At 44.8% G+C, this 21,290-nt stretch overlaps 1 protein-coding gene across 1 annotated transcript in view; it reads right to left on the bottom strand.

The window, feature by feature from the left end:
• The window catches only part of SPTBN5 (spectrin beta, non-erythrocytic 5), a 165,240-nt gene that overhangs the window by 60,523 nt on the left and 83,427 nt on the right, over positions 1–21,290 (bottom strand). Inside the window, exons 37-40 of the mRNA XM_019496605.2 lie at positions 14,050–14,154; positions 12,116–12,301; positions 2,913–3,068; positions 1,504–1,695 (exon numbers count right to left, since the gene is read on the bottom strand). Coding sequence (XP_019352150.1) covers positions 1,504–1,695; positions 2,913–3,068; positions 12,116–12,301; positions 14,050–14,154 — 639 coding nt within the window. The remainder of the gene's footprint in view (positions 1–1,503; positions 1,696–2,912; positions 3,069–12,115; positions 12,302–14,049; positions 14,155–21,290) is intronic.

Raw genomic sequence — 21,290 nt, 5'->3', positions numbered from 1 at the left:
TCTTCTCATAAAAACTAGGCTGGATTTCAGGGACATAGTGAGGCATTTCTGTATTTGGTTAATGTTGGTTGTGGTTACAGTGGGGGCCAATTTGCAAGGTTCTCTGATAATACTCTATAAGGGCATCTTAAATCATGACCTGCAGCATGCCTACAATCTTTGTGTACTCCTAAACTCCAGTTTAATAGTGCATCTTATTCCATAGTCAGAATAGCTCTCATATGTTGGGATTCCACTGAGCAGAGATTGTCAGTGATGGAAACTGTGAGTAGCTTTGTGCTATAGACAGATGTTTAGAGAATATAGCAAGTTCAAACAATTAACTTGCTTCCATGTATAAAATATTTGTATACTAATCTACAGTAACACTTGTGCACTTCAATATAACCAAGTGTAAAGTTATACATTTGGAACACAGAAGTCAAGTCATACTTCTACGATGGGAAAACAGTGCTTGGAATGGAACTTGGGTATCATGATGACAAAACAGCTGAATCTAAGGGTAGAAACAAACAACACCTTTTGGCACCTTTGGGCTGCCATACAAATGCTTATAGTGGCAAAGGCTAAGCCAACTGATGTCCATCACCACAAGTGCCAAAAGCATGCAGTGAATGTGGTTTCAATTTGTGCTGCTGTTTAAGAGCATAATTCTATGTGTTTTCTGGCAGAAGAGTGCAGGCAGCCTGGGTCTGTTTGCACTCTTCAGACACCCTGAAAAGGTGTTCCAGGGGTTTGAGAAGCCCAATCCTGCACAACCCTGGAATTTCTGAGCAAGATTGTGCCCCTCGAACCCTGGGTGGTGCACCTGCCTGGTTTTCCCTGCTTATGGAGAGTTGTCTCACTGGTCTCAGTGTATAGCCTACTGGGTTATGGTTTCACAGATGCACACCCCCAATTTCTTCAGACTACATCTGTGCTGCTGCCGCATCTCCCCCCAGCTTCCCCCTCACCTCAGATGCAGTACAGGGGCAGCTTCCAGCAGGTGGGGAGCTGCACTGGGGCCAGGAAGCTTCCAGTTGTGCCCATAATACAGCCAGGGGTGGAGGGGTGCAGGGAGTAGATGCAGCAGCATGGATGAAGTTTGCAGATGCCCAGCCCTAGTGCAGCTCCCTAAAGGCTGGATTCTTGCCTGCACTGCAGCCAGGTAGCAGGAGGCTGGGAGAAGTGGCAGTGGTGTGGGTACTATTCCTAGCTGCATGGCGCTGACAGGGGCACAGGGAAAATCCCCCCCACCCAACCCCCCAGGTCTGGAAATGTGTTGTTAGGCCTGCAGCTTAATTAAGGTTGCTGGCCCCTGACTTAGCCAAATTCCAATTTTGACATTAAAACACATTGAAATGTCTCTGTAGTTGCTTAAAGTTTCCCTACAGCACTAAGATTTTCCAGGATTAAAAATGCACTGAAAAATGATATCATCATCAAATGTTCATTGCTAAAGGGCAGTTCTTTACAGAACATCTTTAACCTGCTTTCCCCGGTTAAAGAACAGAGTCAACTTACTTTGTCCCTGATCCAGGCCTCCACCTGGTCTACCTTCTGCAGGAACTCCAGGAAGTCCCGACTGTCCTCCAGCATCTTACCACGAGCAGCAAGAGCCCTCTTCAGCTTCTCCCAGTGTTCCTGAAGCATGCGGTTCTGACGACGAATCTCCCCTGATTTGGGATGCCCTTGTGAAACAAGGGCTTCCCCTTTCTTTATGTCAGAATGAGGGAATTAGAAAGTAATTTTACAACTGATGTAAGAGTTACATGATCTTTATAAGAGACACCCTTTCCCCAAACTCTAAATCTTACTTCAGTCCCCCTCCCTAAATTGTTAATGCTCATCCTATTTTTTTCTTTCTACTGGAAGGAAAATCTGCACTATTCTGATACAATGAAGAAATCCAGGTTTGAGTTTTCCAGGGGCAAGATGAAATTTAGAGGATGGGAGCACAAGGGAAAATATTTCAGACAATCATAGCCTCCAGCTGAATGACTCACACTCCCTTCTCCTTTCCTAGATTAGGAGGATTCAGCCTAGTAAGGGAAACAAGTGGTTTTTCTCCACATAGAAGTAAGGGTAGAAACAGATGTAACCCAGCATTACATCTGTGCTGTAATAAAAATAGGTGCCCCTCCCTTCTGTCATGCCACATCAGAGGCAAATCAGTGATGCGGCAAAACGTAGTAATAAATTAGGCTGGTTTATTGCATTGGGCGTCTATTAGCTCTGTGGCGAATCTCCAAGGCATGAGATCCTAGGGGCAGCTCTAGGTAATCAGAGAAACCCAAACTTTCCCTGTTTACTTAGGCAGGTCCCTGAAGATCCTGGAGACAGGTCTGGGTAAGCAGGGAAACCCCAATTTCGCCTGTTTAGTGAGACACACCACAGGGATGAATTTGGCTAAGCAGGGAAGCCCAGACTTTCCCCACCTACCGAAATGAGCCCCCAGAGATTTTGGGGATGCATTTGGATAAGTGGGGAAAGCCAGACAGGTGATCATAGGGTTTAGGGTATCTTATCCTGCCTAGGAACTCCTAGGATGCAGAGGATCAGGCCCCTGAAGCCCCTGGAGAACACATCACCCCTTTTCCTGCTGCATCAAAAGGTGGGACAAGCGGTGACATGTGTTTGACCCAATGGAGCAGATTAGCTGTGTTGCAACACATCATAGCACAGTGGATCCACTTCATTTGGCAAGGCTTATTTCTAGCTTAAGGAAACAGGGAAGTGCTTTGTGAATTAACACCATCTTAGTCTCCCCTCTGGAATATTACTTGGGTCCTTGTCACCCAGTCTCTGGAGGGGGATGGAAAATCAGCACAAACCAAGGGCATGATTAACAGTTACTTTAAATTCTTTCCACTTGTCCTCCTGCAGACAGAACCTTAAATAATCTGTATAATGGCTCCAGAGTTTGGCATTACCTTGTTCACAGCTGTGATGATCTCCTCATTAGCTAAAATCTCTGCCTCAAACACTTGATGTTTCTGCAGCAGCTTCATTTTGTCTTGTAGGCTGCTGGGATCTTGGATGGAAGGGTCCTTCAGTTTCTTCATGCGCTCTCCGATCCAGACCTCTGCCTGAAGCAGAGAGGAGCAGCAGAATTAACATGAAACCCAAAAGCTATTATCTTTCCTCTCCTAATCTCAGAGCCCCCTTCAAGGACCTAAAACACTGTCCTGTGAAACTGCCTTGGCCTAGGGAAGGCAGTGTCAAGGGGAGTTATTAGCAAAAGTGAAGCAGAATGACAAGTCTCTGAAATGATTAGGAAAAATATGGACACTTGCTTGAATACAATTTTTCTTCTATTTCATGTTATAAATGGAATTAGATGCAATCATGCCACAGAAAGAGATTCTACCCCAGATTACTGATAAAGGATCTTTTTCTGTCATGAGGCAAGGATCTTTCAACAACATTAAATTCCTCAAGGAAGTAAAACCAGAAGCATCTCAGCCTAGGAAAAAGCCAACCTGGGACCTCATAAGTCCTCTCCTGAGGCTGTCTTGCATAGAATTATTTATTGCTGTAGCAGGGCACTGGGATGTGGCTGCTCCTTTAAAGCTAGGGACAGACCTTACACATAAACTGGTTTAAGTGATCAGAAACTGGTTTAAACTTGTAACAGAACAGATGTTCAGTGCACATAAACCAGTTTGAAAATGGCTGAAACCGGTTTAAGATAAACCCGCTTAAATGTAGTATCAGACTTAACTGATTTGGGTCAAACTGGTTTATGCAATGTCTGTCCCAGACCCCTCGCTGGTTTAAAGTAAACCAGACTCACCCAGCATCCCAGCTTGCTTTCTGGGCTGGGCAGGGCTCTGCTCTACAACAGAGTTAGCCCCTCCCCTCTGCTCCCCAGCTGGAGCTCCGGCAGAGACTGCAGGAACAGCAGGATCTGCTTGGCTTCCCTCACTGCTCAAGCAGGAATACCCCACCTCTTCCTCCCTCCCATCTCCCACAGCACAGACCCCAGCCCCATGGACTCTAGGCATGTGGTATGTTAGCTAATGCCGAGAGGTATCTGTCTGTGTGTGTCTCTCCAATTTCACTGGGACAGGCAGACAGAACAGTGACCACTTAGGGCTTTTTGGAGCTAATCAACAGGTCAGCTTGTAAACTGTTTAAGAAGAGTTTGAACTAATGGAGAGAGGCTATTGTTTTGCTGATGTGGTGATAAGCACTGTTATCAGCCCCCTGCTGGCTTGCTTGCCTGCTAGTTTGCTGCAGACAATATAAAGAAGCAGGGAGGGAGATTGAAAAAACTCTGTATCATCAGCAGATGAATGCACTGCACCCCCCAACCCCACCTCAGAGATCTAGCAGGGGGCTGGCAACACTCCCGACCCTTGAGCAGCCAGTGGGAAAAAGCCTGGGATGGTGCAGGCAGACCTTCTTAATCAAAGCATCCTAGCTGGGGCGTGGCCATGCCCTCTCTCAGCTCAGCACTGTCCAAGGGGAGGGAGGGCTGCTCTAGTGTCCCCCAGCTTCTAGCCTGAGTCACTGCAGGCATATGCTTGAATTTGCTCAGTCCAGAGAGAATGTCTGTCCAGTTACAAACCAGTTCAGCCTAGCCAGGTTAGACTAACCTGCAAAAATTAAATCAATTCAGGCTCAGGCTTTCTGAATGTCTGTCCCTAGCCTAAGGGAGCAAGCAGCCTGAAGGGCTCTGTTTTATGTTAAGCCTAGAGAAGGCTTGAGTGTCTGCCAAAGACCAGATGTTCATCATTAAGTTGTACTAGGAGTTTAACCTGGAGACCTACAAGGGCAGGCAAGGTTTACTTAAAGGGCCAGCAGCTCAGCAGGGGCTGAGAGTGGGGCCCAGCTGGTGCTGCAAGGGCCTAGAGAATAGGGCTGTGTGAAAATTTGGTAGCCGATTTGATTTGGAGGAGATTTGGCCCGATTTAGGGGCCAAGTCTCTGAATCTGAATTGAATCGGGAGACCCATTAAAAGGTCCGAATAGAATTGGAAGCCAACGAATTGATTTGGACATTCAGGCAGTTCCCACTCTCCGTGGCAGGGAGCTGAGTCCTGGGCTACATGCTGGTAAGTAGGTGGGGCTGGAAGAGTGGGGAGGAGACCATGGGGGGACCCTGCTTGGCCCCATCCCCCACCAACTCCCCTAGACCCCCCCCGAGTGCCGCCCCACCTGGCCCCAGCCCAAGGTAAAGGCTGGAGAGGGGCCCATGAGTCTGAGAGGGGCTTCAAGTCAGACCGGGGGCCCTGGGAACCAAAAGGGGCCAAATGTGTGAGCTGAACATCATAGTGATAACACCTGCGAGGCTTGGGGCATGGTATAGGGCAAGAACAGAGTCATGCAATTTTCCCTTAAGGCTACAGGTGCCCTACAGGGGCATAGTCAGGCTGAAAGGGACCTAACAGTTCTGAGGGCTGGACTGAGATTAGTGGGGTCCAAGAGAGATCTGGTGGGGAATTGTTAGGATTAAGGCTCACTCAAAGGCCTAAGGGAAGCCTTCTTTAACCAACCTTTAAGAAAAAGAACAAGGCATGGTGGGCAAGCAGTCTAGCAAACTTTCACAGTGGCATACTCAGGGATCAGAGTCTGAGTTGGGCAGGAGCCACAAGGCCACCAGGGGATGTCATGGTTGGTCTGTGGCCACAAGCCTGTCTCAATTGCCAACACCTCAGCTGTGAAGAGGGTTCACTGGCACTAGAAGGGAGTCCGCTAGCTTGCACTTCATTAGTGATGGCTAGCTGTTCTGTTTGTTAGAGCAAAGGGCTGGAAGATCTTGGGCTCTATTTCTGGTCTCAATTATTGACCTATTGTGTGGTCTTTAAATCACTTAAAACTTTATGCCTTTGTCTCCTCCTCTATAAAATATTTATTCTAAACAGGTCTTGCAAGGCTGAGTGGATTAATATTAAGCAATTAGAGATTTTCAAATTAGAGATTTTCAAATGTAAAGCCTTCTAGAAGTGGAAAGTATTAATGGCACTTTTCCTACTAACTCCTAAGAGAGTACTCTAGGTAATTTACCCCAGTACGTTTTAAATACTCATTTTTTTTCAGTTCAACCAGGTAAGTGTGAAAAGTACTGTAAGATCTCCAGTAAGCAGCCCCCCTTTGGTACCTTGTTAATTATTTTTTGAGCCCCATTCTCACATACAAGTGTTAGGACCTTTTTTCATTTGCTTGCAACTACACTGTCATCATTTTATGCTGCAGTAGGATGCACGTGTTCAAAAAGAGAGTAACTACACTTGTTTATGTCTGTAACCTGTGTCATTCTGGTCTACTATTCCTCCTTGCATATGTCACATTCTCATTTGGAGGTCATTACCATTAAGATTGTGAGGGGAATTCCCTCCTGTCTTCTAGAAGTTTTCTATGAAGTGCTTATCACACTTGCAAATGATGCAAGGTAAGCAAGCAAAAAATGAGAACAGGTTTTCAGGTAGAGCTTATTATAGTTATGTCTCTCAAATTCTCTTGCCTTTCTTGTGGGGGATTTAGACAAAAGCCAAGCAGAATAAAACAGGCAAAGGGATAAACTTCAGTTTGTCTCAAGTGAAAAACAAAAATGCTAATTTTAGCTTTTGGTTGTGAAAGGAATATTATCTTTCTGTCAGAGCACTGAGAACTGAAAACATAGCACACATTTTAGCTGATTCTGTAGACCTCAAAGCACTGAGTAGACTTCAGTTTGGATTGTGCGAGGACAGCACACTGAGGTCAATTTCTGCCCCTAAGCGCAGGACCAATTGCCTTTGAAGAACGGCACTGATTTACACTGGACTCAGTCACTGGGTGATTCTTCTTTGAAGCTTTTTTTCAGCTATTGAAATCTGTACACAGGAACAACGACAATGCCTATTTACCTACCCCTTCCAGAAAATAGTTCCCCGCCCCCAGGAGCACATTCAGGGATTCCAAGAAGAAACTTGTGTCAAGGTTGCCCAGGAGCGCAAGCTGTCATCTGTTGCTTTCATTACTAATGCACTTGCTCTCTCTCCCTCCTCACAAGCTAGGGACTTCTCTCATTACACAGCCACACATTAACACTCAAAGGACACTTAGGCGTCTTTTCATTTCAGTAGGAGAGTCTTGTCTGAGCAGGCAAACCAGGTTGCCAGTGGATCAGATATGGTAACTCACTAGGGGTTCTCTCCCCCTTTCTAATATTAAGCACGTGGTATAATGACAGACTTTAACAGGACCACTGATAGGATCTTCTGGTGTAAAAGGTGAAGCATTGTAAACCCTTAATTTAATAGCCAATTCTGTGTGTCTTTACCTATCATTCTCAGTGATTTTGACTGCTCTCAGGCTTCAATTGAAAGGATCTAGACAGTGAGAGGTCTTCCCCCTCTCTTGCTCCCTAAGATTCTGACTCAGGTGTCCTTGGGGATGCACAACAAAGCTGATCCATTTTCCCAGGCCCCCTGTATGGATTGGGCTGACTTAGGATGGGGTGGAATTCTAGTTCCATTGAAGTTGACGGCAAAGCTCCAATTGATTTAAATGGGGCTAAGATTTTAGCCACTACATGTAGATGGGAACAGCCTAATTTTTGGTGAGATTTTTTTAAAACAAATATAGAGAGAATTTGTTTAAAAGCATGCATATGTAAATACATATGTACTCAGAGCCCAGGGTGAGCAAACTATTGGTAAATTAAACACATTATTTATAATGGAACTTAACAAGTTCCAGGCACTGTATTGCTACTATCTATTTGTCACCATGCCTCTATGAGATAGACAGACAATATTATTAATCTCCTGCATATATAGGTGTCACGGCGGGGTCCTCACGGAAGGCCGTGATCTCCTTGAGGCCCTCTCACCGCGCTACTCCAGCCCGAGGGCACCCTCCATTCTCGCCCGCCACGTCTTGATCGAATATGTAATAGGGAGGCTGCCTTGTGTTTCCTTGGGCCTGTCAGCTCCTGGACCCCTCGTGGGTCTCCTCGTACAGTGGGCGCTACCCAAGCGCCCTAGCCTTATGGGCTATGCGTGGCTCCTACCTCCCCTGATACCACGCCCCAAGCCTCGCAGATGTAATGGACATTGTCCGGTCTATACTCCCGCTTCCCGGGCCTCCTCTGTAATGTGGCCCACTCTGGGCTCCCTTTCTCGTGCCCAGCCTCTTGCTGGGACTCTCGCCTGGCCCACTCTGGGCCTCCCCTGCCGGTGTGGTTCCGCTCCGGGACTCTCTAGCGGGCCTCCAGTCCCATGGGCCAACCGCATGGATACCCTCCCCTGACTCTGGCTCCCCGCGCTGCTACTCCCTGTCTTCTCAGGGGCAACCGTAGCGCCCTGCCTTGGTCTGAGGGGTATTGCCGCACTAGCCTGCGGCCGGGCTCGCTATGCCCGTGCGCCCACACTGGGCTACTCAACAAAGCACAATGGCGTTCCTCCTCTCTGGGGCTCGCCGCGCCCACACTGGGCTACTCAGTAATACCGCCCCTTTCCTGGGGCCGGGGGGCTATGTTCCCCCACACGCAATCCGGGGTCTTGGTCCCCATCTGCAACCTACGGGTTGTGCCCGCGACCCACTGGCCGCGCCCCTCGCCACCAGCTGCTCGCGCAGTGGTGTGCGAGCTGCGCCTTCCCTGGCGCTATACAGGGGGCTATGTTCCTCCACATGCAATCCGGGGTCTCGGTCCCCGTCCGCGACCTACGGGTTGCGCCTGCGACCCACTGGCCGCGCTCCTCGCCGCCAGTCGCTCATGCACTGGCGTGAGAGCTGCGCCTTCCCTGGCGCTGTACAGTAATGTGCCCTCTTGGCGCTAGGGCACCCCACACTCTCTGGGGTCCCTGTGATTGAGGCCTCCTCCAACCCCTACAGCCTCGCCCAAGCCTCCGGGTGTAATAACACAACGCAAAACCACAAGCCCCTAGGCTGTAACACAAATGCAAGCTGCATGGCTAAACTCTAGTGCCCATCCTCTCAGGGCTATCATGAGCTGTACTTGCCACATCCTCACTCTCAGAGCTCCTGCCTCCCAGGCTGCTGGCAGAGAACTGCCAGCCTGGCCTCAGCCCTGAGCTTTATAAGGGCCAGGCCCTGCCCCCTACAGGCAGCTGGCTCCGCTTGGTTGCTCCGGCAACCCGCAGCTGCGCTCATTACCTGAGCCAGCCTCAGCTGGGCTCGTTATGTCAGGCCAGGGCGCGCTCACTTGCTCCCTGGCAGTTTCTCCACTCTAGGAGCAGGGCACCGAGGTGCCCTGCGACAATAGGGAATCAGGAAGAATGAAGAAAGGACGTGCACGTGGTGAGTTAGTGGCAGAGCCAGTATCAAAATGCAGGTCCTCCTGACTTTGACCTTTGTGCTCGTTCCTCCAAATTAAAATAATTGCATTCCTAATCCTCTTTTTCCTGAGTCTTTAAGGATGGTATGCAGACTTTGAGACATTACAAGTCATCATGGAAGATTATCAACTCCTCACGACTACCGGATGCTCAAATAGCTATGGCAGCAAACAGATGCCCACTTCCATGTGGTAAAAATGAAGGGGTCAGCATCCTCAGAGTGCAGTACCCACTTCTGTGATTGTATCTCCCCTGCCCGGTAAGTATCATCTGCCCTAGAAGAATGTGCTCTGTCCTGTAATCCACATATCTGTGATCTCCAGAATTCCCTACTGCAATTTTCCTTCTGAAAATGAAACTGCATGCCATGAAAATGCATCAGCCCATCTTTTAAGAAGACCAAATCCTTCCAATGCTCTGCTCTCTGTGCTGTCCCCCAAATAAATTCAGAATTCAGTTCTCCATCCCAACTTGCAAAATTTTCCATTTAGTAAGCTTTAATTATTCAAAAAGTTGCCTCTCCCCCAAGACCATGACCCGCTATGTTCCACTGAACAAGAATTCTGTCCACCAGCAAGGATGGTTTGTGATTGCAAGGGACAGAACTTCTACAGGAGCCGAACTTAAGGGTAGAGAGCTCACTCCCTCACAAGGAATACAAGCGACAGTGGGTCTCACTGCACTCAAAGCAAAAGTGCCACACGCTTCTCCAAGTCAACCTTCCCCATGTACAAATGCTCCCAAAACCTCGTTGCCCCTTAGGAAAGGAGATAGAGACTACTGTGAGAGGGTATTTTTACTAATTACTTGGTGGTACTCAGGTTCTACAGTGGTAGGCAGCAATATAAAACCCTGATTAGACAGGTAGGTAGAGAGCAACTCTGGCATAAAACCTCCTTGTTGCAGCCCCCTGAATGAAACAGGTGGCAGGAGGAAACTGAATAGAAAACCAAAGGTTTCTTGTGACACAGGGCCCGGTCCTGTGCTGTGCTATGGGTTAGGGCAGCAGGGAGTGGGAGCCCCTTCCCCAGCACATATGCCAAGAAAGATGGCAACATAATGCTCAAAGGGAGCTGTGGGATGGGATGTACATTATTGGATGGACTGTATCCAGAGGCATAACTAGGAATTTTGGCACCGTGGGTGGGAGAGAGGAGATGCTGAGTACCGGAGAGCAAGGGATGAGGATGCCACTAGGGAGTCTTTCCTCAGCGCCCATGATGCCACCTCCATGCGAGCTCCTGACACGCAGGCCACTGCTGCTGCAGTTGGGGCTCCATGGGGGCTGCCATTCTGGTGCTCCCTCTAAATTAGCACTAGGGGCTGGTGCCCTGCTTGCTCATGTTTAGTTACAGTACTGACTATCCATCAACTGGGCACTGTCAATCCCTTAACCAAAGAGCATGTCTGTGGTACTTTGAGCCACTAGTCAGAGATGCATTGCTCCATTTAAAGTAGCAGCACTGCACAACTATTTGCTTCCTCAGCCTGCTTCACTGAATCCTGCACCAATGAGAGGAATTGTGGAGCAGAGGACAACTCCGCATTCCAGTTGTCAGGGCCATGTCAGGATTTGACCCAAACACTTAACTGGCAAATTCAAGGACAGCATTTGCTTACATAAATAAGCACTTGCTATCACACATTTTGTAAAATGAGAATGAGCTGTGGTTCCAATGGAAAGAACCACTGCCAAGGAATAGGAATTTGATAAAATATTTAAATACTTATTTGATTAGTCTTAGGAGCAGGCGCACACACTGACAGGTAAACAAACAGTTTTTTAAAAATAAGCTCTTTCCTTTTGCAGGTGTATGTGTTTGGGTGTGTGCATGTGTATTTGTACATGGGGGACATCTAATCTGAAGTGATGGGTTTTGCATTTTCGTTTGGAATGCAGTGAGCACAGTGGTGATATGCATGGAATTAAAACAATATTCTTTGTATTGCATACAGTGGATTTTTATGTTTGTTTGTTTTTATGGCTGGTTGTGGGAAACAGCTGCACAACTGGCATTTGACTCAGGTTACAATGATAGTTTGAAACGTGTCAGTTTAGACCTGGACTGATGTTTGGGGTGACTGAGCTCCTCCATTTTTCCTTTAAGCTGTGGGGGAATGAGGGAGACTATACAACAGGTGCATATGCAAAATTTGTAACAGTACGTGCAACTGTCTCCTTAGGCACATGTGAGTGCTGTTTATGCCAGCACACCAGATGCTGACGCATTTTTCAGGCACACTTTTCAAGGACTGCCCTTTGAAAAAGTGACCTGGCATGCCTTCCCAACTCTAACATCCAGAGCAGGCCTGTAGTTCAGGGTTAAGAACCAGAGAAACCAACAGAATCTGATGGACTTTACAGACACAGGCCTAAAGCAGCTGTTCTTACTTATGCCATTGGCTTGAAGCCTGTTAGTAACTAGCAGAGAATAGGTATAGCTTTTCTTGGCCTCACCATACTCCATCCCTGCCCATACCCACCCCACAATGAAATGCCCCTGCCTCCTTCTATGCCAGAGATAAGAGTGCAGCTGGCATAGGCATAAGAGGCAGTTATTCACCCTTTGCCAGCTTTACCTCAGTAAAGAGGTAGCTGCCCTGTAGGCAGCTGTAGTGAATAAAAGAATCAAGCCCTGGGACTCGCATCACACTTATGGCATAACAACCACCTTTGTAATAATATTTATACCTCTGTACCATTAGAAATACAGCAGCTTCCCCACCCACACAGAGATCTGATGCAGCTAGTCTCTTCCAGTGGCCAATACCTGAGATCTTTCAGAGTGAGGAGAGTCCCTAATCCAGTCACAAATCTCTGCCAGATTCTGACAGAATCTCTCTTACCTCTGCCAGATTCTGATAGAAGACCACAAGAAGAAGTGAAGTCTGCAGTTTTTCCTGCCTACTCTGGGACAGCTCTTTGATCCGATGCCTTCTGTCTAGTATGGAGCTCAGTTTGTGCTGAATCTGTATCCCTCCTAATCCACCTTCCTTCTGGAGTCTGCTGGCCTGGTCCTGAAGAGAAGTCACCTAAAAGGAAAACAAATCTGAAATCACAGTCTGTCCAATATGAAAGGAAGCAACAAAAAAGGCTTCTTTTTTTCTCCTATTCTTATCCCACCTGAAAAGAATCTCCTTGAATCCCTGTAGAGGCAGGAAAGCAAGGAGAAACTGAGGATCATAGAGAAGTAGGGCTGGAAGGGACCTCAAGAGGTCACCAAGTCCAACCTCCTGCCTGAGGCATGATTATCCCTATCCAAACCATCCTATACAAATCCATTGTCTAATCTATTAGCAAAACTATACAGTCAACCTTGACACGACCACAGGTAAAGCAGGGGGACCATTGTAGTTAAGGTTCTGCTGTTGCAAAGGTTGTTAAAATATGCAGAAGGCCATGTCCCACACTACAGAGGAAGGCAAAACCCCCCACAGTCTGCACCAATCTGACCATGGGGTAAAATTCCTTCCTGATGCCAAATATGACAATTGGTCTGACCCTAAGTTGGGAGGCAGAGAGGGACGGGGGCAAGATCCTCTAGCCAGGAACATCAGGGTTTAAGTCCCAGCAGGAACACTGGCACATACTGGTCAAAATCCCTAGCCTTGACTGTAGTCAACCCCAAATGCTGCTGAGAAAGGTTTAAAAAAAAATCTTGACATGTAGCAGCAGGAGGGGGGGAAAATCCCTTCTGGCCCTATGTGGCAATCAGCAAAGTCCAAAATCATGGGAAATACCCAGAGTAGAACATAGGCATATCTACTCCTAGATCATCCCTGCCCAACGCCTGTCCAATCTCACAGAAGCATAGAAAATTAGGGTTGTAAAGGTCCCCAGGAGCTCATCTAGTTCAAGCCCCTGCTCAAAACAGGACCATCCCCAACTATGGCTTTGTCTACCTGAGTCTTAAAAACCTTCAAGGATGGAGATTCCACAACCTCTCTGGGTAGACTGTTGCACTGCTTTGCTACTCTCCTAGTGAGAGAGTTTTTTCCTAGTATCTAATCTAAACTTCTATTGAAGATGGAGAGTCCAAAACGTCCCTAACACAGTCTATTCCACTATCTCACTGTTTTAACATTGATTATGTTTTTTCTGATAGCCAATCTAAATCTACTTTGCTGCAACTTGAAGCCATTAGTCTATGTGAAAGATGGGAACAAGCTAACACAATTTAGTAAGGTGTACTACAATGCATTTCTGGGCACTGTGCTGTACATCATGCCTATTTAAGAGCTACCTAGTAACTATGAGTTAAAGTAGACACTCAGTTAACTGTTTGCAGTATAGCACCTCTTACCCACAGCTGAGCAGCTCTGCTTCTATTGTACAGAGGGCAGGGGAATGCAAATACACCAGCCACTTCATTACTAATTTCACACATAAACACAGTATATATATTTAAATAATCTGTTCCCTCTGCTCTTTTATGTTAACTACTTTATTTACTTGCTGTACATGTCCATTGTATTTTTGCAGAAAAAATAGGAATTTCAGGTATTTCCAGCAAACAATAAAACAGCTTCTTTCTAAGATTTTATCTGGTAAGTCCCAGCATTCCAGTCATGGGGTAATTTTCCTACATATTACCAGTCAGCACAGCCAGGGCACTGTTTGAAGCTTCTCTGGGTTACAGACTTCCTATTTCACTAGACTTTCATTAAGGCTCCCTTGTGCTGTTTGTTTGGCTCAAGCATACCAGCCTAAATCAACAGTTCTGTGCTTCACTTGCAAAAAATACCCCCTCCCTTGTACTTGATAAAGTACTCTTTTTTACCTTCTCATCCTGTGAGGCCAGGAGCTTCTCAAAAGCCTCATGTTTCCTGATCAGTCGCTCCACCTCATCTACCGAGTCTCCCAGGTCACTGGTTTTCAAATAAATCTACAATCAAAAGTTGAATAGTTGTCTAAACAGCATTGTTAGATGTGAGTATTGAATTAATCCAAATTGCATCTTAGTGCTTTTTCAAGTGAGACACTAATAGGATGACTGAGAATTTGCACCAGCAAGGAACAGGCCCAATACAATGAATTGGGGAATGTTAAGCAATACAAGAGAAAACTTACCAGGATGATATATGGTAGCATTGTCTGCATCTGGGCATTGACAGAAGGGCGTTCCAATTCATTTTTGGAAGATAATTTGAGATTAATATTTTGCACACAGTACACTGTCCAGAGCAGTATTGAACCCAATCCAAATGTATCAGCAGTCCATACTAATCCATTCATAAGTATGAATCACCTATCACCTGTCCTGCTTGGTCTATTAACTGCTGTTCAGTAGAGTACTAGAAGCACTAAGCATGATGATAATGCATTCTTAGAGCTAAGTGAAGAGTGTGGAAATGCAAGTGTTGAAGATGTTTGCTAGTGCTATCAATCTCTGATTCAGACACACTTTAGACTGGAATAGGGGGGCAGCTTTTAAGCAACTGATCTCCGCTTAATTCACTTCTGATGTTATTTGCTTGCCAAGTACCTCATGTGCAGCTCTTTGGCACCATATGTATGTCCAGTAAGATATGGAGGTATTTAAGGGAATCAACTGCCTGGGTAGATATCTCCAAATACACTGAAACTGTGCAAGTTTTCCAATTACATAATAAACACCTTTACTGCCTTACCGTCAACCAAAAATAAACTGATAAAGGAAGCTTCTTGTAATGTGTTGCATTTCTTTAGAATGAGCTGTCATTTAGTTCATTCTCCTTTTCAGTGAGACTGAGAAGAGCAGCACAACACCCACAATGGATAAGACAGCTATGACAAGGCGTGACAGAGGATTAGTGGCTGGCCTGGTTTACAATGGGGCAACCACAACATGGCTGGTCAGACTTCTGGAGCTAATGCCGCAACAAGGGGTTTAACTTAAAAGGTTTTATACAGCACTGCATAATCCATCACATAATGTAATGGAAACATAAGTGTTTGGCTGAGGAAGAGAAATTCCACATAGTAACTCTATCTGGATAAAATATGATGGAAGAAAAATTTGAGACCCTGGGCATAATTTAAAGGAATTAAGAGGTGTGGAGAAACAGAATGGAATTACAGAAGCAACAGGAAGGTCAACACCCGTGGAAGTAGTCTGATCTGGAACACAGGCAAATTGGTCTGGCATAGCAGCTACGTGCATAGGGAAAACAATGTTGTCCACAAACAGTTCACACAATTTGCAAAATATTCTAATTATGATCTGTGTCATAGCATTATATATACCAGGGCAAGGACATTCTTCCTGAGTTACACTGGAAAAGTAATTATAAAACTATCTACTTGGCAAGAACCATCCAACAACCTTCTCATCCTTTACTGCAACTCCCAGAGGAGAGGTTTACCTGGAATATTTTACGTACATGGTATAATCCAGACCTTTTGTTGATGATGAAATCTTTGGACAGAGAGAGATCCATTCCTGGACTTGCGTTCCAATTCATTTTTGGAAGATAATTTGAGATGAATATTTTGCACACACAGTACACTGTCCAGAGCAGTATTGAACCCAATCCAGATGTATCAGCAGTCCATACTAATCCATTCATAAGTATGAAAGGTTAATTCCCATTCCCCACTCAACTTTAGCTGCAGGGGCCTCCTGACAGTATGCCTAGGCTCTTAATGGGTTCACCACAGATAGCATCTGGACAAACAAGGTACTGCCTTATCATTAAGGACTATTTCATTTTAAATCAAAGCCCTGTTTTGAATTCCATGTTGTTCTGGCTCCTTCTTGTCTATCTTACATTTTAGGCATATATTCAGAGAAAAAAAATCTATTTGTTTGTCTTCTAATGATCTTTTTTGATTGGGCTTTTTGGAGCGCACACATGCTACTGATCTGTCTCCGGAACCAAGTGACATGGCATTTTTAACACTAGAGATAGGAACTACGTGGGACGAGGCAGTGCCAAGCAGAGATACTTAAGGTAGCTTTAAAAAAGCAAGTTCTGGAACCAGAAGCAGCGTAGCTGGGAGAAGTATAGCAGCAGAGTTAATTAGGTCAGGCAGAGTGCTGTGTTATTGTGGCTATACAGCTCCTAATAGCTGAAGTACTTCTGAACAAGGTACCTTTGCACAGAACTGCATTGTACCATGTAGATATAATGATAAGCACCTGATCCCAGCTCCAGTCTTAGTGATTTCAACAAGACTTGGATCAGGCTCTCAAAGTTGTGCAGCAAACTGTTAGTGCAGAGTAAAAGAGAATTGACTTATAAGCTTCTGGTATTATAGTGGTGGTACTAACAGTACAAGTACAGTTGAAAGAAAGCATGTCCAAGCTTGAGGAGTTTGTGTGTGGTGAAAAACTTTCCCTTCTGAATTTAAATTGCAATCTTAATATAAAGATTTTTTTTTAAATCAGGAGAATTGAAGCATTTTACCATTAGGCATTTGTTACACCAATCTGAAAGCAGAATGGAAACTGGCTCTTAGACTGACATTGGCCCTTTGCCAATTACATCATTTTCTTTGGCAATAGAAGGCTGCCTGTGAGAGGTCCCCAGACCTCCCCTCCTCCTCCACCTCCTCCCCCTTTAATGAGAAATATTAATTTCAAATGCACTGCACTGCATAGTTCTGACCAGGTAACCCACAGGGTTACCCAGGGCCTCACATTGCATATAATGGGTGTAGACTTTCAGGTTTGTTTCTGTTCTGTGCTGAATCACCTCCATCAGGAATTTAATTCTCAGCTAAAAAAGGACTGCAGACTACATTTCCTATAAAACACCTCGTTTTAAAATGAAAATTTACAAAGACTTTAAAGGCACACAGTGGACTTGGCTCTTTTTGGGATATAACTTGGTTGTTTAAGTGTTTCTTTTCATTAAGAAGGCAAAGCACTAAAAAACACTGAGGTTTGCAAATCTACTGCAAATGGAGTTTCACTGCTGCTCAGTTCACTGAAAATGAATTCAACAATATTGTCATTCTAAAAGGCATCCAATAACATTGAGCAGAACAATACTAAATATGAAGCTATTTAGGTCCATCATATCAATAAAAATGACTGTTTAGATTATGAAAGCACAACACGTGCCAAAAAAGATGAGAGTTTTTGAGAAAACCTGGAGTAAATATTTTAATGATTAGGATAAGGATGTTCTCAGGACACTACAACCTTGGGTTCACGCACACTTACTAGAAATTGTTTCAGCTCAAAGAGAAGTTTGTCAAATTAATTTTTCCCCCTCAGAACAGGAACTACTGTAATTCATCACTTGATTAAACTCTTGAAGCACTCCCTAGCTCAGCTTCATCTCTTCAAACTGTGACCAGCTCTAAAGTATTCTACTTACCACACTTGGCCAATGCTGCGACTGTTCTACACAAGACACCAAGTGAAGTCTGTGAGTATTCTAAGTGCAAGTTAACAGCAAGAAGAGGCTAATTACTACCACATTTAAGCCTCTGCAACATCATAGCAAAGACCAAATTCTCTATGAATGTAGGTGGAAGCAAATGCTGATATTAACTTGTCATTAAAAAAGTACATTAAAAATGCATATTTTAAAAGAGAAAAACAAGACTGAATCTGCTTTAGCAGAAGTAAATAAATGCATTTAATTCAGTCACAGTTTATTGTTCAGTTATTTTTACTATGCATGACATTCAGTTAAAAGGTACAATTACATCACTATGCCTTATTTTAAGCAGAAGACACACTAGGTTGCTCATAAAAATATATACATATTTTAAAGCTAGTTTGCCTTTGGCCTCATGCCTCACAAGGTACTTTAGATGTGCTTATATTTAAAGATAATTCTTCCATCCTCCAACTGTATGCTTTTTATTTTTTACATATAAGAATATAACTATAAGACATGGAGTTCCACTGATATACACATAGGAAATTTAGGGATCTCCATCAATATTTGATTTCTAGCCCTAGTATATATCAGAAGAACCCAGCCCAAAGGTTATAGGTTAAAAAACAGAATCCTAATACTTTTTACAATATAATCATTAATAAAATATTCACTTATGAAATATTTTGCATGAAGACTTAGACTAAATCCCCTAGAGCTCTTCCAGGTTTCATTAATAAGACATTGACAGGATTTCCAAATTTCACAGGATACAGAGACTGAATTCCTTGCATCCCCCACAAAAGAGTGGTCTCTAGCTCTCATTTTCAGGGTTCAGGGTGGGGAAGGAATTTCTGAGTACTTGAATGTATTAATTTTGGAAAACAAGGATTAACAATTAAAAAACTAAAGAAATTAACCATTTAGAAATGCAAGAAATTTTTACAAATTAGTAAGAAAAAAAACCTGAGGCTATTTACAGATTGCTGTAGTGACTAACTAGAAGAAGAAATGATTCTTGGCTCTACAGGCTTGGTTCTGCAAGACTCTGAGCACTATGGCTGGGATTTTGCAAGGCACTTAATTTCATGTTTAACTTTAAGCATGTGCTATTACTGGGACTACAGAAATGCTTAGAGTTAAGCATGTGCTTATATGCTATGTTGGATTAGATCAGAGTGCTTAGCACCTTGTAGGATCTCTCTTTAACTGCAGCCATAGCAACAACAAAACAGAAATAACATATACAAGTCCACCCCACTAGTTAAGTCATCTGTAGGGAATAGGAGCATACCCAGAAGAAGAAAACGAGGATGAATCCACATGGCTCAGTTATTTCTGCCCCAAAGTTCTGTTTACAAATGTTCCTAGAATGGAATGGAAATCTTCACCACTCTCCTCCCAGCTCCAAAAGAGGCAATGTTGACAGCAAAAGAGGGACACCATGCACTTTCCCCAGCTCTGTGTGATGCACTTGCAGTGCAAGCCGGTGTGTTTGTTAAGAGAGTGTCAGGATCTACGCCTGGTACACTACAAGCAGCTGGGGAAGGCCTCAAGCCACATGTTGCCCAGTGTTTCTGAGTAGAGAGCAATTTTGGACAGCAAACTGGATTCACAGATAGAGAGAAGCCATCCCCTGGCCCCACAGTGTGAAGGGATGGGCCAGCTGCATCTGGATCATTTGTCCTGATAAATACAGTGGATGTCTGACTCTTTCTGAATTCCCTTACCACCTGGATAGGTACAGTAGTCCAAGGGGTGGCAAGTATCAGGGTTATTTTGGAAACCTTATGGTGAGCCGGTGTTAGCCCATCACAGGGAGCCTCCCCAAACTTTGTTCCAGATGCTGGATGGTTCTGGAAGATGACCAAATCTGGATCAAAATCAGTCTGAGTGACTTCACTTCTAGTGGGAGAACCTTTTCCTTCAGACAGCACAGCTGGTGACAACCATATCTCTCTGGAGGCTGTTTGCTGAGGAACACCAGAGCACTTAGCAGAGGAAGTCACGTGGAATCTTGTAATTTGAAGAGCTGGAGGCCCAACCGAAGGAAAGCCTTGTTTAGGTCCCTGGGATCCCGTTGGCAGACCAGCTGATTTAGCAGACACCTTCTCCAGCTGTGGCATCAGGATACTAGAATAAGCATGACTGCTTACTGGAGTATCAGCCCTAAAAGGCTTTATTGTCAAGCTGCAAGTTGAAATGTACAGATTCATTGAAGCATGGAGGTCTGGGAGTTGAACGTTGCACTGACTATACCCATGTTGGGGTGAGACTGAGTGACCAGATGTCAGAGTTGCCGGCAGACCTTTGCTGTGGAGTGGTGAACCAGCTGGAATGGCAGAAAGAGCTACATCCAGACGTGACGTCCAGCTTAGTGGAGTTTTTAAGGAAGAGACATCAGAAGGCAAAGAAATTGCAAGCTGCATGGGACCAATTTTATCAGTAGAAGATTGACAGGTACTTTGATCTCTTACTGAATATTGCTTACAAGATGCAGGTGTAGACCAAAGGCCAAAACTCCTATGTCCATTGCCCTGAGGATCTTTGTGAAGCGTGGAACTCTTAGATGTCATGTCAGATGGATTAACATACTGGGGATCTTTCCTGAAACCTCTCTTCCTATTTGTATGAGCCAGGATGACGTCTAACCTTGAACAGTAAACCCCAGAAGATATGCTGCTTGGTGGTGAGGTGGCATTTCTTGGCACATTTTTTGCTGCTGATTGACTACCTGGAAGATACCATGCTGATGATGGCCATTTTTGGAAAGGCTTGTCCCGTATAGCTGATTCAAAAGTTGGCGGTGGGGTCACTCCACTGGAAGACAGCATCACCTCCACAGTGGAAACATAGATTGGTGCAGATGAATGCTTGCAGTAATGGTCCCTGCATGACATTCTGCAGCCTAGTCTTACCCTGTGTAAAACTAAAGCCGCAGAAACTTGTCTTTCCCCTTCTTTTTAAAACAAACTCCTAATCCTTTTTCCTTTGGCACTGGAAATTTCCATTCTTTCTCTGATGTGACGGAGCAAGAGGTTAATAAGCATTCTTCTGAAAAAAAATGATAAACTAAAAAAATCCACATTCAAAATAAAGAGCACTATTCCTTCAACACCTCCAGTACCACCAGCACCTTTCCCGTCTGCAAAGTGATATGAGAGTGTGATGGGCTGAAAGATAAATTACTGACTGCGAGTCTCTGCTCTCTGAGTGTTCTGATAGTAAGACTGCAGACGGAGGAGGAGGGAGCCAAGAGTGCTAGCCAGAGACAGACCGTGAACTTGCTGTTATTCTGCTTGTGAAAAAGCCCGAAGCAGTTAACCTGAGCAAAGCATCTGTTGCCTTCAGAAGCTTAGACGAAAGCAGAGCATACAGAGCTCCTCTTCTGTTGAAAAATAGAGCAAGTTTTCCTTTCTTTTCTTCTTCAGTTGCTGCCTGTCTGCACTCAAAGTTGCAAGACCTCTGTTCACAAGTCTTAAGAGAATTTCCTACAATGATTCCAAGCAATGGCACAACAGAATTCAGTAATAAAAAAGAGAGACGTCTGTCTAATTTCCTCCACATGTGCTCTATTTTCTTTAGCATAGAACAATCCTAGACTATACCCTGCTGAAATCCTGTGAACATTTAAGTAACTTGGATGTAACATAAGATGCTGGCATGAAGTCAAACCTGTCACACTGGCACGGAGGACGAATGAGAG

The sequence above is a fragment of the Alligator mississippiensis genome, chromosome 2 (genome assembly GCF_030867095.1).
Source record: "Alligator mississippiensis isolate rAllMis1 chromosome 2, rAllMis1, whole genome shotgun sequence".
NCBI lineage: Eukaryota > Metazoa > Chordata > Crocodylia > Alligatoridae > Alligator > Alligator mississippiensis.
The sequence above is the reverse complement of the archived record's forward strand: the minus strand, read 5'-3'. Positions and strand labels throughout refer to the sequence as shown.